The sequence below is a fragment of the Pipistrellus hanaki genome (assembly GCF_964339955.1).
Source record: "Pipistrellus hanaki genome assembly, chromosome: 12".
NCBI classification, from domain to species: Eukaryota; Metazoa; Chordata; class Mammalia; order Chiroptera; family Vespertilionidae; genus Pipistrellus; species Pipistrellus hanaki.
The window spans coordinates 1,882,109-1,898,056 of record NC_140514.1 but is presented as its reverse complement, the minus strand read 5'-3'; the positions used below and the strand labels follow the sequence as shown (position 1 = coordinate 1,898,056).

Below are 15,948 nucleotides of genomic sequence, written 5' to 3'. Positions count from 1 at the left end.
CCATGCACAGGACATGGCCATGCACAGAACACAGCCATGCACAGGACACGGCCAGGCAGAGAACATGGCCAAGCAGAGAGCATGGCCCGGTGACGAAATGCGGGCCTGCACTTGGTTGGCCAACTGGCCCCATTGGAAACCCACACGTGCCCACTCCTTCCCGCACAGCCTGGCCGCCTTCCGTGTGCAGGAGGAAGACCGGATGCCGCTCTGACTTCTGAGCAGTGAGGTACCCCTCCCACTTTCCCACCACCCCCTCCTCCATTCCTGCGAACATGACACCACACACAAGAGTAGCACACTAAGGACCTGCCTGTGCACATGTGCATGCGTGTGTGAGTACGTGTGCACATATGTGGGTGTGCGTGCATGTGTTCATAGACGCCAGCAACGGGTGCCACCATCAAACAAGGCCTCCCACTTGGTTAGAAAAAGGGGTTTCTTCAGGGGCGCCCCAAACTGCCCTCCACGCAGCAGCATCCGTTAGCCAGGGACACAAAGCAGTGAAGCCTAGTGTGGTCCATGCCTCCCATGGCGACCGTGGCTGTCCCTGCCCAGCGGAGCCGGACCTCACGGTCAGAAACACAGCGGCCTCGGCCACCCACAGACCATCCCGCCCAGGGCCTTGGTCCCGCCACCAGCAGAGGCCGTGGTCCACCTCTACTCGGACGCTCAGCATGCGGCAGGAGCTCAGGGGGGTCGCGGGAGGGAAGGAAGGGAAGGACAAGTGGACAAGCAAGTGGACCGCCCGCCGCGGAGCAGGGTGCTGGCCTGTGGTGGAAACGGAGGCACGCCCCCTGCTGGCGCCTGGCAGGAGTGTCCGCGTGCTCCTGGGAGGACACCCTGGGAGGCGGCCTGTGCCTTGCGCCTCTCCCAGCCGCCCCGCCCCCACCACTTGCCTTTAAATATCACCGGCTTGGCCTTGCATATCTTCAGCAAGTTGTCGGGAACGGACACCGGCTCCCCAGCGGCCACGAGGGGAAAGGTGGCGGAGGCCGGCCCCACCACGCCGACAGGGGGCACGCAGGCCACGCCCGCGCCCTCTGGAAGCACACCGCGTGTTAGGACGCCACCGACAAGGCATCCCCGCCCCCCCCCCCACACACACACACACACCCAGACCAAGGTCAGGGCGGCCACCACACCTGCTACAAGCTGACCTTTACCCCCCCCCTCCATCCACGGGGCCCCCAAGTCGTGGAACCCCAAATTGCTGGGGCCAAAAGCACCTGCAGGGTCACCTGGTCCAACCTTTCCCACCAAACGGCCCCCTCTCCTCTTCGACGTCCCTGCCAGGTGACAGGCAAGCTCCTGGGTAAATTCCTGTGGGGTCAGGGGACTCACCAGCACGCGGGGACCCCAGGCTGTGTTAGCGGCTCAGACACAGCAGGAGAGCCTTGGGCTGGACCAGGGTCAGCCTCACCAGCACACAAAACACAGACCCACACGCACTCACACGCCACCCGCTAGTCCCCGAGCCTTGATGTGGGGCAAGGCTCCTGTCACTCACCATACTTAGCTCTGTGCCCGCCGCCCTGGGGGCAGCCGCCGTCCGCAGCCGAGGGGGACTCCGGGGACCACCCTTTGTGGCGCTTTTTGGGGGGCCCGGAGTTTGAGAAGATACCTGGACAACATTCAGAGGGAGGGTTAGGCGGTCACAGGGTGTAATAGCCCGCTGACTAGCACTCAGAACACTCACTTATATTTCTTAATATATTTTATTGATTTTTTACAGAGAGGAAGGGAGGGGGATAGAGAATTAGAAACATCGGTGAGAGAGAAACATCGATCAGCTGCCTCTTGCACACCCACCACTGGGGATATGCCCGCAACCAAGGCACATGCCCTTGACCGGAATCGAACCCGGGACCCTTCAGTCCCCAAGCCGACGCTCCATCCACTGAGCCAAACCGGTCTCGGCTAGGGCTATGTTTCTTAAAGTCACAATTTGCAGTGGGTTTTGGCCTCTATTGGCATCACCTGGCCTCAGGACACATCAGGTGAATGTTTCGCTCCAAAGCTGTGCGGAAACCTGCCCTGCGAGGCGCTCCGATCAGGACTCACGAGGACCTGTGTGGCCCAGCCGTGGGGCTCAGTGGCTGAGCGCCGACCTATGAACCAGGAGGTCCCAGTTCGATTTCCAGTCAGGGCACATACCAAGTCGTGGGCTCGATCCCCAATCGAGCAGGCGGCAACTAAGGAATGATTCTTTCAATCTCTCTCTCCCACTTCCTTCCTCTCTGAAATCAATAAAAATATTTTATTTTTTTTTTAAAGGGATATCTGTAAAGCACAGAGTCTGGGCCAGTCAGTGGAGGCCTGGGAGACCCACTCGCAGCCTCTCACAGGAGGAGCGGCCGCACCTTCAGGCCACCACCACCCTTCGCCACGTGGGGGCGGTACCGAGCCACCGGTGCTCGGCTCCCCTGCCCAGGCTGGAAAGCTGATTTCAGACTTAAACAATCAGGGCAGCGAGGCTGGAACCCCCCGCTGGCAGTGAGCCGCCCTGCCCACCCCGGTGACAGCACGCCGGGACTCACCAGGCCCTGCTCGTGGGTTATTCCCAATATCGAGAAACTTCGGATGCAAAACGCCCCCTACCTTCAGAGCGGCACATTCAGTCCTGACTGCACAGTCAACCCGCCCGGGAGACTTCTAGAATCCTCCGCGCCTGGGGCCGCCCCGTCCCAAGGAAACCAGACCCCCCCGCCTGGGCGGAGAGGAGGGGGCCCGCCGGGCGGCTAAGCTGCCTGGTGAGTCCAGGGCAGTGGTCGGCAAACTCATCGGTCCACAGAGCCAAATACCAACGGGACAACGATGGACATTTCTTCTGAGAGCCAAGTTTTTTAAGAGTCTCATGCTCTACCGACTGAGCTAGCCGGGCACTTTGAGAGCCAAGTTTTTTAAACTTCAACTCCTTCTAATGCCACGTCTTCACCATAGACTCGCCCAGGCCGTGGTGTTTTGTGGAAGAGCCGCACTCAAGGGGCCAAAGAGCTGCCTGTGGCTGGCGAGCCGCAGGGTGCCGCTCTGTTGACAAAGGAGTTTGCTGACCACGGGTCTGAGGCGTCTCCAGGGGAGAGGAGCCGCTGTTCAGAGCGCCATTCCTCGTGGCCTGAGGAGGAGCGGGCAGAACCGGCTGGAGCCGGCACGGTGGACGCTCCCCCTTGGGCCTCACACCCAGCAGGCCCCAGCCCATCACATCTCCCCGGGATGTCCCAGCCTCTGTCCCCCGGTACCCGTGTCCGGGGGTGGGTAGCTCGGCATTCTGGGTGACACCGTTCTTCATCCCCCCAAAGTCCTGACCCGAAGAAGAAAAGACCCCGGACAGGCAGCTACCTAGAGCCGAGGGCCGGGGCCCGGCCGGCAGCTTGCCCTTCGCCAGCTGCTGCGGCTGCGGGCAGTCCTTGCCATTGAACACCGCGGGGCCCACCACTGCGGGCAGGGAGGGGGCGTCGGAGCCCGGGCCTGCGAGAGAGAGAGAGAGAGAGAGAGAGAGAGAGAGAGAGAGAGAGAGAGAGAGAGAGAGAGAGAGAGAAAGAGAGAGGGAGAGGGAGAGAGAGAGGAGCTCAGGTCAGCCTACCCGTGCTTGGCACACCCAGTGAGCCGGAAATCACTGTCCTTCCATTTTCACAAACTAGCTTCTCCCTGGCGAGCCCCATCGGGAGGTCTGACTCCTGATACAGTGATTCTGTCCCTGAGAGAACACACACACACACACACACACACACACACACACGCACACCAATGCACGCACACCCGTGCACACACACGGGCACACACAGGCACACGCTCCTGCAGGGAGCACTCCCTGCTGGAAGGCGGAGGGACGGGGTGGCCCGTGGGGCTCCATGAACTGGGGCTGGGCTGAGGCTGTGCAGCTTCCCCCCCTCCATGTCAGGTGACAAGTTCAAGGTGAATGGCGAAGGCATTGCAGAGAAGGGAGCATGGCAGCCGCGGTGCAGCCGCAGGGCCGGCGGCATAACCAGGCAGCCACCCGGGATGGGGTGGGGGCTCCTCTGGGGCCCTCGTCGCCTCACCTGCCGGCTGTGCCCCCGCGGGGGCGCTGGGGGTCGTCCCGGGACCGGGCTCTCCGGAGAAGGCGGCCGGGGGTGCGGAGCTGTCCGGCGGCGGGAAGAGGGCGCCGGAGGCAGGGCCGGCGGGAGTCGGCCGGCCTCGGAACTCTACGGGACAAGACAGGGCCGGGACCCCGGGCGGAGGGGAGGAAAGGGTGGGCGTTTGGGGGAGAGAGACACACGACACAGGTTCTCTCTAGTCAACATAATCCTGCTTTTTAAATCTACTGTAAATGGCCCGCACGGCTAGGCCAGTGGTCGGCAAACTCATTCGTCAACAGAGCCAAATGTCAACAGTACAACTGAAATTTCTTTTGAGAGCCAATTTTTTTAAACTTAAACTTTTTTTTTTAATATATTTTTTACAGAGAGCAAGAGAGAGGAATAGAGAGTTAGAAACATCGATGAGAGAGAATCATCGATCAGCTGCCTCTTGCACACCCCCTACTGGGGATGTGCCCGCAACCAAGGTACATGCCCTTGACCGGAATCGAACCCAGGAACTTTCAGTCCGCAGGCCGATGCTCTATCCACTGAGTCAAACCAGTTTCAGCTAAATTTAAATTTCTTCTAACGCCACTTCTTCAAAATACACTCGCCCAGGCCGAAACCGGTTTGGCTCAGTGGTAGAGCGTCGGTCTGCGGACTGAAAGGTCCCGGGTTTGATTCCGGTCAAGGGCATGTACATTGGTTGCGGGCACATCCCCAATAGGGGGTGTGCAAGAACCAGCTGGTCAATGTTTCTCTCTCCTCGACGTTTCTAGCTCTCTATCCCTCTCCCTTCCTCTCTGTAAAAAATCAATAAAATATATTTTTAAAAAATAAAATAAATACACTCGCCCAGGCTGTGGTACATTATGGAAGAGCCACACCCAAGGGGCCAAAGAGCCGCCTGTGGCTCGCGAGACGCGGTTTGCAGACCACGGAGTTCGGCTGACAGTGTACGCCGACTACCCATCCTGCTAAGTGGCGTTCTCATTCCACAGACCGCCCTCTCGCCCGCGATGGAGCCCGCTGTAGAACCGCCCCTCTGCCAGGCCCTCTGCCGGGCACCGAGGCCGCCCGCAGGGCATCCCGCACACCCGGCACCGCCCCCCCTCCCCCCCGGAGCCAAGCCCCTCGCTCACCGGAGCCTCTCCAGCAGATGAGGGGCCCCTGGGTCAGCGCCCCCTGCGCGTTGCGGACCAGGTAGCACTTGAGGTGCTTCTGCTTCTTGGGCTGCGTGGTCAGCTTCAGGTTGATGTGGTGGGAGAACTCGGTGAAGTAGCAGAAGCCCTTCTTGCCGCAGCCCACGCAGTTCCCGGAGAAGCCTGCAGGGGGACACGGGTGAGCCTCCCCCCGGCCCTGCCGAGCCCTCCCCGCACCACACACCGCTCCCGGGAACCCTGACCGTCCGCCTGGGCTGGCCCCGCTCCGACGGACGCCCCCGTCCACTCCCCCCAGCACCTGCCTCCGGCCCCTGCTCTTCCTCCGCTAAGCCCCCCTCCGTGCCCTCTGCCCATCACTCAACACCCCGCCCGAACCCCCACTGCTCCAGCCATCGCCCAGCCCCACGGGGCTGCCTCCCTGCTCCCCGGACCCACAGCCTCCCCGCACTGCTCAGCGGGCGTGGACGCCCTCCGTGGCGGTGCAGTTACTGCGATCCCTGTCTTTTCCCCGTAACTGTGACCCGTGGGGGTGTGACTGCGTCTGTGCGCGTAAGTGTACGTGTACGTGTACGGACGTGTGCTCGGCCTGCGGCGGGTTGTCGGTAAATACCGGAGGGAGGAAGGAGACCGGAAACAAGGTCACTACACGCGCGGACCCCGGCCGATCTCTGCACGCCCGCGAGCGGAACCGTCGAACCCGGGCATTGAGCCTTTTGTCTCCCACGTGGGAACCTGAGACCCACAGCTCGGCCGCCATCACAAACGGAGGCCCTGAGGCCTGCCACGCCCCCTGGGAGGGACTCGGACCCGAGGGTTGACAGACGGCTGAACGAGACACAGAGCGCCGGAGGGGGGACGCGGAGAGCCGTGTGCCGAGGCCGGCGCCACCTTCCTGCCCGGAGGCCGACGGAGGCCTCGTCCCGGGAGAGATGTGACCACAGGCCATTCCGGGCCATTCCGGAAGCGGGGACCGACCACAGGCCACAGGCGGGGCCCTGTGATCCCGAGATGGAAGCGGGAGCCTCGATCTTCCCGGTGCAGAGAGCGTCCAGGACAGCAGCGAGGCGAACCCACCCCCCCCCCCACACACACACACACACACACACCCGGCGCTGGCAGGCACTCTCTGGTGGGGAGGATCTGCGGCTCTTCTGAGCGATGACCCTGGGCCGCGGAGGGCCGACCGAGAACCACAGGCCGGCTTCCCGCCGGGCCCAGGAGACGGACGTGGTTCACGCCACCCGCTGGACACGTGCCCGCTTCCCAGTCTTTCCAGGAACGTCTGAGAGGCAGTGAACGTCCCCGAGGAGCAACGCAGCACGGCCTCTCTCTGGGCACCTCCCTCCGGGCCCGGGCGTCTATGGTGACCAGAGAAGGCGGGCCTGGAAAGCATGCCGAGAACCCGAGTCCCAGATTCCCGCCCGGCACCGACGCCCAGGCCGAGAGAAATCGGTCCTTCCGGGCACTGTGCGCGGGAAATGGCCCGGAACCGCGGTCGGCAAACAGCAGCCGGCGAGCCACAGGCGGCTCTCTGGCCCCTGGAGTGTGGCTCTTCCACAAAACACCACGGCCTGGGCGAGTCTGTGTTGAAGAAGTGGCGTTAGAAGAAGTTTAAGTTGAAAAAATTGGGCTCTCCAAAGAAATGTCAACGTACCTTGGTTTCGGGCACATGCCCAGTTGGGGGGTGGGGGTGTGTGTGTGCAGGAGGCAGCTGATTGAAGTTTCTCTCTCATCGATGTTTCTAACTTTCTATCCCTCACCCCTCCCCTCTGTGAAATATCAATAATAAATATATATTTTTTAAAGCTCTTATCTGTTAGAGGTCCACATTGAACCGGGTACAGATGGAACGGCACCGTGTCTGGGATTTGCCTCCGAACAGCTTGGGAAGTCCAGAGGGAGGAAGAGTTGGACGTGAAACCAGGCTGGCCATGTGTGAGGAGCTGCTAATGACGGGAGACAGACACATTCGACTGTGCCCTCTCCTGCCCAGCCCTACGGTTTGGAAGCAGTTGCCTGGGTACCCCTCCTAGCAGGACCCCTGACCCCACGCTGCAGCCCCTGCTGGAGCCACCAGGCTGCCCCATCCCTCCAGCAGCCACGCCCCTTCATACACCCCGGTCCTCTGCAGGCTAGAAGCTGCTTACACCTCAAGGTCATCTGGGTTCAAATCCGGGGCCAGCCATTGGCTAGCTGGGTGACCCTGAGCCGATCGGCTGACATCGCTGTCTTTGTTTCTTCACAGACACAGGCTGGCTGAGAGCGCTCCCACCTCCCAGCTCCTGGCACAGGATGTGTCTCCATCAAGTAGCTGCCGTTAGTATTCCTCTCCCGCCGGCAAAATCTGATTCTCTCTTTTTTTAAATACTTTTTTTTTTTAATCGAGTTTTTAGAGCACATGTGTCAAACACAAGGCCCGCGGGCCAAATCCAGCCCGCCAGGCCTTGCAATGTGGCCCGCACCGCGCTGTCATCACTGCACTCCGCTGTCAGTTTATGACATTGTCAGTTTATGACTGTTCAGTAAACCATTCGGCCCGCGATTTAGGCTGGATTTTAGATTTTGGCCCCTTCTCTGATTGAGTTCGACACCCCTATTTTAGAGAAAGGAAGGGAGAGGGAGAGAGAGATAGGAACATCAATGATGAGAGAATCATCTCCCGGCTGCCTCTGCACGCTCCCTAATGGGGATCAAGCCCAAACCCGGGCATGTGCTCTGACCAGGAATCGAACCGGAGACACCTCTTGGCTCCTGGGTTGACCCCCAAACTGCTGAGCCACACCGATCCGGCAAAACTTCACTCACTTCTCAGGGCCCAACTCCAACACCACATCCCGACGGCTTTCCAGGCCCGGGGAGCTGTGCCCCTTGGGGGTCCCCGCCACGCTGCACCCCGAGATCTGGGGGAGCTGTGCCTCCGTGGGGGTGCAGGCCCCTGAGTGCGGCTGCCTGGGGTCTCCCCACCAACGCCCCCCCGGAGAAGGAGCCAGGAGAAGGAGCGGGTCTGACTTGGCTCGGAGGCCCAGGCTGAACACTTCCGTCCGGGGTTACCCATCCCAAGATGCTCAATTACCTGCCGCTGGAGGAACACAAGACACCCTTACTCCATCTAAAACCGAGCATGCTTCTTACAGTGTTCCTCTCTCTGCGCCGCCTCAGCCACGGGCCCGTTTAGCTGAGTTACCGTCAACGATCAACAACGAAAACGGAAGCACACACCTGGACTGCCCTCCTCCCCACTGTCCATTAGGGGCGGGGAAGGGGGCCTGCCATTACTGCCCCCCATGACCTCAGTTCCGTTTTACAGCCACTACAAAGCCTGGGCCCGTCCGGGAGGGAGGCAGGGAGGGCCGGCCGGGTCATGCAGACACTGCAGACAGCGGGCTAATTGCAGGAAACCTGAGCGGAGTGGAGTGTGGGAGCGGAGAGCATAAAGTCCCCTTCAAAGAAGAAAGCCTGGTTACTGCCCGCCTCCCGGACCCTGCCTCCGGGGGCTCGTTGGCGAGCAATTAACAGACACCACTTCCTCCCTCGTTCCGGGGCTGGTAGGGAGCGGATGGACAGATCCCGGTCCCCGCAGGCCTCCCTCCGGGGTTTACTGCCCGGCACTTCCTTTCCGGCGGCAGAGGAGGGGGTCCCGGCGGCGCCTCCACCAGATCAAACGCGGGGCCCCCACGCCGGTGGCCCCCCGCACGCCCAGGCCCCGTGGCCTCAGAAGCAATTCCATCTGAGTCGCCAGCCACCACCCGGAGCGGCTCTGGAAGGGCCAATTTCCCGGGTTTCTTGTTCCCGAGCCCTGGTCACCACCAGCCCGTGAGCCTGCCCAAATGAGAGCTGGCCTTGGCCCTCCCCCTGGCGACCGCTGTCCCAGGCTGTCTGTCCCTCCGGTCAGCGTCCACAGGGGGCCGTGCCCACCCGCGGGCAGGAGCCACTCCGCTCCTTCTCTGGGTGGATCCCCGCGCCCTCCCCACCCTCCCTGCGCACCCAGGCCTCAGACAGGGTGCTCAGCAGGCATCTCCGGCAGCGCGCCCCCCCGCCCCGCACCCACGGGGCGTCTGACTGCTGTGCACGGGAGGCACACAGAAACCGGAAAGGGAATTAACCCGGAGGCCTTTCCCACAAACCCCGCCATCCAGCCGGCCCCTCTGGAAACACCGTCCCCAGGGCTACGTCCGGAATAGACAGGCCACCGCCAAGCTTCTCCTACGAAGCCCAGCGCCGGCCCAGGGTCACGCTCCCGAGGGGTCAGGAGAGGAGTGGGCACCCCCTCTCCCCTTCTGGGGGAGGACACGGAGGCCCGCCGCCACAGCAAGCTGTGGTCCACGCAGGACTGGAACCCGGCTCCCGGGGCTCCGTGTCCCCCGAGGGGGGCGTGTGCTGAGCGCAGAGCCGAGCTCACCGTCAGAGGAGAGAGCCGGGCCCGTAAGCTCGGCCTCAGCTCTGCCCGGGCGGGCGGGCGTCGGGGTCTCCGTGAGCCAGGGGTTGGTGGAGAGACCAAAGCGCCAGGGCCCCCCCTGCTGACCTAGACCGGGGACTGACCGGCAGGTGGGAGGTGTGATATTCATGAAAGGGTAGAGTTTGCAGCCAGGAAGAGCAAGTTCGAATCCTGCCCCTGTTCCTTTCCTCGTGTGCCTGGGGCAAGGTCATGACCAGGTCCAAGCCGACCCCCAAACCAGGAGGAGAGGGGCACCTGCTGAGAGGTGCGAGCGGAGGCAGCCCCAGGACGGAGGCCCCAGGACGGGGGCAGTTCCAGGACCGAGGCAGCCCCAGGACGGAGGCCCCAGGACGGAGGCAGGCCCCAGGGAGAGGCAGCCCCAGGAGCGGGGCGGAGGGGCCGCGGTGACTGGGACAGCAGGTGCTGGAGGCAGGAACCCACAGGCAGCCTGTTCTCCTGCCTCGGGCCCATCGCTCCGGGGAGGCCTGGGACAGAGTCTGGGTCCCGTTCCTGACACAGGTGAGCACTCAGGGGAGGGTTCACAATTACAGGTTTTTTAAAAAACAAAAACAAAAAGGAAACGAAATGACGGCGTTTCTACAGGAAGGTGACACATTTTAAAACAAACCTCGCCGGCCAGCGTGGCTCGGGCTGAGCATCACCCGATGACCCAGGAGGCCACGGTTCCACTCCCCGTCAGGGCACATGCCCCGCGGTGGGCTCGATCCTTGTGGGGGGTGTGCAGGAGACAGCCAACCAATGATTCCCTCTCATCACTGATGATTCTATGTCTCTCTCCCCTCCTTCTACTCTCTCTGAAATCAACAAAAATAAATAAAACAAATCTCATTTCCACTCCATTCCACAGAGATGGTCACTGGAAGACGTAAGGGGTGTGTGACATGCTAACACGTCCCCAAAGGTGGCCCATCCGCCCCCACCAAGGCCCCCGTGCCCGCCCGCCGGACGGACAGAGCGGAGTGAGGAGGAGGAGAAGGAGGAGGAGGAGGAGGAGGATGGGGAGGAGGAGGGAGGGAGGAGAGCGAGGAGGAGGAGGAGGAGGAAGAGGGTATGGGGAGGAGGAGGAGGAGGAGGAGGAGGAAGGATGGAGAAGGAGAGCGAGGAGGAGGAGGAGGAGAGGATGGGGAGAAGAAGGAGGAGAAGAAGGAGGAGGAGGAGGAGGAGGAGGAGGGAGGGAGGAGAGCGAGGAGGAGGAGGAGGAGGAGGAGGAGGAGGAGGAGGAGTGGGAGGAGGGCGAGGAGGAGCGGGAGGATGGCCAGGAGGAGGAGGAAGAGGAGGAGCTTACCGAGGAGGGCGTTGTGCCCGTTGTCGTCCGGCAGGAACCGCCGGTCCACGGCGCACACCAGCAGGTGGCCGGGCAGGCTGGGCGCCTTGGCCCCCACGAGGAGGAAGCCGGCGGGCACGTCAATGGGCTCGCTGCCGATGGAGACCAGACGCAGGTCCTTCCCCGCCTGGCAGAACCCTGCGGGGAGGGACAGGTGTGCCGAGGGCGGACCAGGGCTGCCGGACAGGGGGGGAGGAGGGCACCCCGGGCCTGGAGGGGCCCAGCCTCCACCTCTGGGGTGGTCGGCTGTGAGGTCCGCCCCGAGAGATGGAATCACCCCGTGGTTACGGATACTTAGCCCCATGCCCGGAGGACTGTCAGTGTCTCCATGGAATGACGGCATCAGGGAAGCTCAGTGGGAAGCATTGCAGACAAACTATGGTGAACTAAAATGAATGTAAGAGCAGGTAGGGCTCCGTGGACAGAGCGTCGGCTGCAGACGGAAGGGCCTCGGGTTCGATTCCAGGCAAGGGCACGTACCTGGGCTGCAGGCTCCATCCCCGGCCCCGGTCAGGGGGCGTGCACGAGGCAACCAATCGATGTGTCTCTCTCACATCAATGTTTCTCTCTGTGTCTCTCCCCGTCCCTCCCACTCACTCTGAAAATTAATGGAAAAAATTGTCCTCGGGTGAGAATTAACAACAACAACAAAATAAAGTAAAACGGTGTCAGATGCACCCAGATGGGGTAATATTATTTTTTAAATGTACACAAGATAAATCTGCAAGAAACGGAGAGTGATCTGGTATCTCCACACCCTGCATTTTACGTGTGTGAGGACAGGGAGAGGCCAGAGTACAGGGGTGAGGTCCTGGGGACGGTGCTGGCCTCGGGGGACGGATCCGGGGGCCCAGGACCCAGGGGACACTCAGCGCAGACTTTTACTCTGCACCCCTGGAACATCTTGTACTGAAGAGCTTCTAATGCAGGGGTGCACAGAAGTCGGTTTACAGTGGTGAGGCAAGAATTGATAAATAACACAAATATCAACAGTTTCACATACTCACAACTGAAAACCTTCTGCCCACCCCTGCGTCACTCTTATCCTACCTAATAAAAGAGAAACAGGCAAATTGACCACACCTTCCCTACGCCCACAAGCCCCGCCCACCAGCCAATCAGGGAGAGTATGCAAATAAACCCAACCAAGATGGTGGTAAATTTGCATATCCAGGCCAGAGCGAGGACTGAAGACAGCGTAGAAAGAAGCCAAGCGCTGCGGAGAAGCAAGAAAGTGGGGTGGGGAGAAGGGAGGGAAGCTGGCAGGGCAGTGACCACAGCAGGGAACCCTATGGCAGGAATCTTCCTGCAAGGGGCACCTAGTCTATATATATAAAAGCCTATGCGACCCACCAAGTCAACTGGTCACTATGACACGCACTGACCACCAGGGGGTAGGTGCTCACTATAGGAGTTGCCCCCTGGTGGTCAGTGTGCTCCCACAGCCAGGGTGCAGCTCAGCTGACCCAAGGGTGTCAGAAGTGGGGCTCATGGCTGGTGAGTGCAGCTGGGGCAGCACGGCCTCTCCGCCTCCAGGGCGGCGCTCCTGAGTGGAGGCAGGCGCTGCGGGGCCGGAGTGAGTGGCAGCAGGGCAGCGTGGGCTCCTCCCAGGCCCCTGCCGCTTCGAGAACTACCACATCCCTGGGGGATGTCAGACTGCGGGTTTCGGATTTGCAAGAGGGAGCAGGCCAGGCTGAGGGCTCAGCGGTTTTAACGAATTAACCGGCTCATCGCTCACGAGCGACACCTGCTGGCTGTCTGAGGCGAGGACGGAGGAGCTCACGGGGTCTGGCCAGCGGCAGAGCTGGGAGCTGATCCGGGTGTCCCTGAGCCCCAAGCGGTCCCCTACCCGGCACCCCCGAGCTGCAGCGCCTCCCAGTGGCAGGGATCACACCGCTGAGTTTACAGGCTCCTCAGAGGACGCCTGTCTGCTTTTTCAGCAGTAAAATACCCACAGGTGTGAGTCTATTCCACCGATCAGTGCCGAGCTAAGCACACAGGTGCAAGCCCTCCTGAGTGGGGGAAATACACACGGAGTGGCCAGATGATGGTGATCTCTGAATGCATAATAATCTGGCCACTCGTGTGTGTGTGTGCGTGTGTGTGTGTGTGTGTGTGTGTGTGTGTGTATTAGAGGCCCAGTGCATGGATTTGTGCATGGGTGGGGTCCAACCATCCTGGCCAGGGGGAGGGGACATAGGCAGTTGGCCAGTCTGCCTGCTGGTCGAATTCCTGGTCGAAGGGACAATTTTCATATTAGCCTTTTATTCTATAGGATAGACACAGAGTGGCCCGATTATTCTGCGTTCAGAGATCATCACAATCTGGCTACTCCGTGTATTTTAAAATAAATGATGTAGAAAAATGACCTCCGGGGTCTCAATCCACTCGTCACGTCCCAGCAGCGGCTGAGAGGCTGAGCGTGGCCGAGCCCACGGGGCCCGCAGGAACGGGAGGGAGGGCGCGGGGACAGCTGTGGGCACAGGGCGGTGGGCACCGCCGGGCAGGGCTGGCAGCTCACCGTCCGTGGTGCAGCATCCTTCGGGAGGAGGGACCATCTGGTAGGGGTTTGGGAGACCGCTCGGCTCCAGGCCCCCGTCCCCCTCTTCTTCTTCCTCCTCATTGTCAGCGCGGCTGCCACCTGGAAGCGGAGAGGGGAGGGGACGGGCAGAGGTGAGCATCCAGCAGGGGACCAGGCCCCACACCGCACCCGGGCTGGGCCTGGCCTGCCGCTGTCCTCAGAGGGAGAGCGGAGGCCCGCGCAGGTCCGTGACAGTCCCGGCGTCACAGGCTCAGGCCGGGGCCCGGGCTCCTGACCTCCGGTTCAGGGTCACGTCTCTCCAGGAGAGTCGCACACATCTGCACACGCACCGGGGTTCAGCCCGTATAGAAAGCGTTAAGAAGGACCAAGCATGAAACCCATACACAGCAGGAACCCCGAGAATCTCTGAATGGGAGGTGCATTGGTGTTAAAACAGACCATTTTAGCCAAAACCAGTGTGGCTCAGTGGATAGAGCGTCGGCCTATGGACTGAAAGGTCCGGGTTCGATTCCTGTCAAGGGCATGTACCTTGGTTGCGGGCACATCCCCAGTAGGGGGTGTGCAAGAGGCAGCTAATCGATGTTTCTCTCTCATCAATGTTTCTAACTCTCTATCCCTCTCTCTTCCTCTCTGTAAAAAAAATCAATAAAACATATTTTTTTTCAAATAGACCATTTTAAAAGATTCTATTTAGGTCCGTTGCCCATTTTTTTTATAGGATCATTTACCTTCCTTTTATTAAGTCGTATAAGCTGCCTGTAGATGTTGGAGATTAAACCCTTATCAGTGATAACATTGGCAAATACGTTCTCCCATACAGGGGGCTTTCTTGTTGTTTTGTTGACGGTTTCTTTTGCTGTAAAAAAGCTTTTTATTTTGATGGAGTCCCATTTGGTTATTTTCCCTTTAGCTTCCATTGCCCGAGGGGCAGTGTCAGTGAAGAAGTTCTTTCGGCATATATCTGAGATTTTCTGCCTGTGGATGCCGGCCGGTGAGGCTCCGTGGCTGAGCATCAGCCTCTGAACCAGGAGGTTAGGATTTGATTCCCGGTCAGGGCACACCCCAGGGGAGGGTGTACAAGGCAGCCGATAGCTGATCAATGATTCTGTGTGTGTGTGTGCGTGTGCGTGTGCGTGTTTGTGTGTGTGTGTGTGTGTGTCTCTTCCCCCCCCCACCCTTTCTCTCTGAAATCAATAAAAATATACTCTTAAAAAGCCACACAAACCCACCATCACACAGACAAGGCTGCTGAGGCTCAGAGACCCACACGGCCCACAGCTGCCCAGGGCTATGCTGAGCCTGGCGCTGTCCCTGGAGCGGGACGCCCACTCGGGCTGCTCACAGCTGCACCGGGCGGGTGCAGGCCGGCGTGACCCGCCAACAGCAGGAGGTGACAGGTGTCAGTGTTTACCCAGGGCGAGCCAGGCCCCACCACAGAAACACAAACACTGACGGCCACGCCCACACGGTGTCCCCGGCAGGACAGCCAGGCACAGGGGCTCTGAGAGGGGCTGGTGCTGGGGAGGAAGGCCAGGGGGCACTGCCCAGGGAGCCAGGAATCAGCCACGGAAACGCCCGTGAGCTGTCACTCCCCACGGACTCAGCTCCTGGGGGGGGGGGGCCCTTCCCGCCTCTGTGATCGGGGCTGCGGTGGGCACCCAGCCTCAGGCGGCCCTCCCACCCGCTTCGAGCGGGAACGGAGACACCCCGTTTTCCAAAGCGTCGCTAAGGAAAGGGGTGCTCCAGTCCAGAAAGGCCCGCTGACATACAGTCCTTCTCACTTCTTCTTTTTTTTTTTTTTTGTTTTGCTTAATCCCTTCACCTTTTCCCTCACTTTTTTTTTTTAAAATAGATATTTGTTTGATGGTGTTTTTTTTTTAAAATATATTTTATTGATTTTCCACAGAGAGGAAGGGAGAGGGATAGAGAGCTAGAAACGTCGACGAGAGAGAATCATCGATCAGCTGCCTCCTGCACACCCCCCACCGGGGATGTGCCCGCAACCAAGGTACATGCCCTTGACCGGAATCAAACCTGGGACCTTTTTAGTCCGCAGACCGACGCTCTACCCACCCAGCCAAACCGGTGGGTGGAGCATCGCCTGAAGGGTCCCAGGTTCGATTCCGGTCAGGGCACAGGCCCGGGTTGTGGGCTCCATCCCCAATAGGGCGTGCAGGAGGCAGGTGATCCATGATTCTCACCATTGATATTTCTAGCTCTCTCTCCCCCTTCCTCTCTGAAATTACTACTAATGTTAGAAAGTAAAAATAAATAACACATCAAGGGGTTTTCCCTAGAACCGGGGTCGGCAAGCTGCGGGCTCACAAGCCACATGCGGCTCTTTGGCCTCCTGAGTTTTTAGCAAAGGCCAGCTTCGGAGGACCCTCATTAAGTTAATAACA

General features: G+C 60.3%; 1 protein-coding gene across 11 annotated transcripts in view; it reads right to left on the bottom strand.

Annotated features, from left to right (window-relative positions):
* GREB1 (growth regulating estrogen receptor binding 1) overlaps nucleotides 1-15,948 on the bottom strand; it is a 68,657-nt gene that overhangs the window by 27,569 nt on the left and 25,140 nt on the right. For all 11 annotated transcript variants that reach the window (XR_014796440.1, XM_084900043.1, XM_084900044.1 and 8 more), the window contains exons 3-9: nucleotides 13,526-13,645; nucleotides 10,966-11,142; nucleotides 5,204-5,386; nucleotides 4,041-4,184; nucleotides 3,340-3,468; nucleotides 1,511-1,624; nucleotides 900-1,043 (exon numbers count right to left, since the gene is read on the bottom strand). Coding sequence is in view for 10 of the 11 variants with exons in the window: in XM_084900043.1 (XP_084756169.1) it covers nucleotides 900-1,043; nucleotides 1,511-1,624; nucleotides 3,340-3,468; nucleotides 4,041-4,184; nucleotides 5,204-5,386; nucleotides 10,966-11,142; nucleotides 13,526-13,645 (1,011 nt within the window). In the remaining variant the exon portion in view is untranslated. The remainder of the gene's footprint in view (nucleotides 1-899; nucleotides 1,044-1,510; nucleotides 1,625-3,339; nucleotides 3,469-4,040; nucleotides 4,185-5,203; nucleotides 5,387-10,965; nucleotides 11,143-13,525; nucleotides 13,646-15,948) is intronic.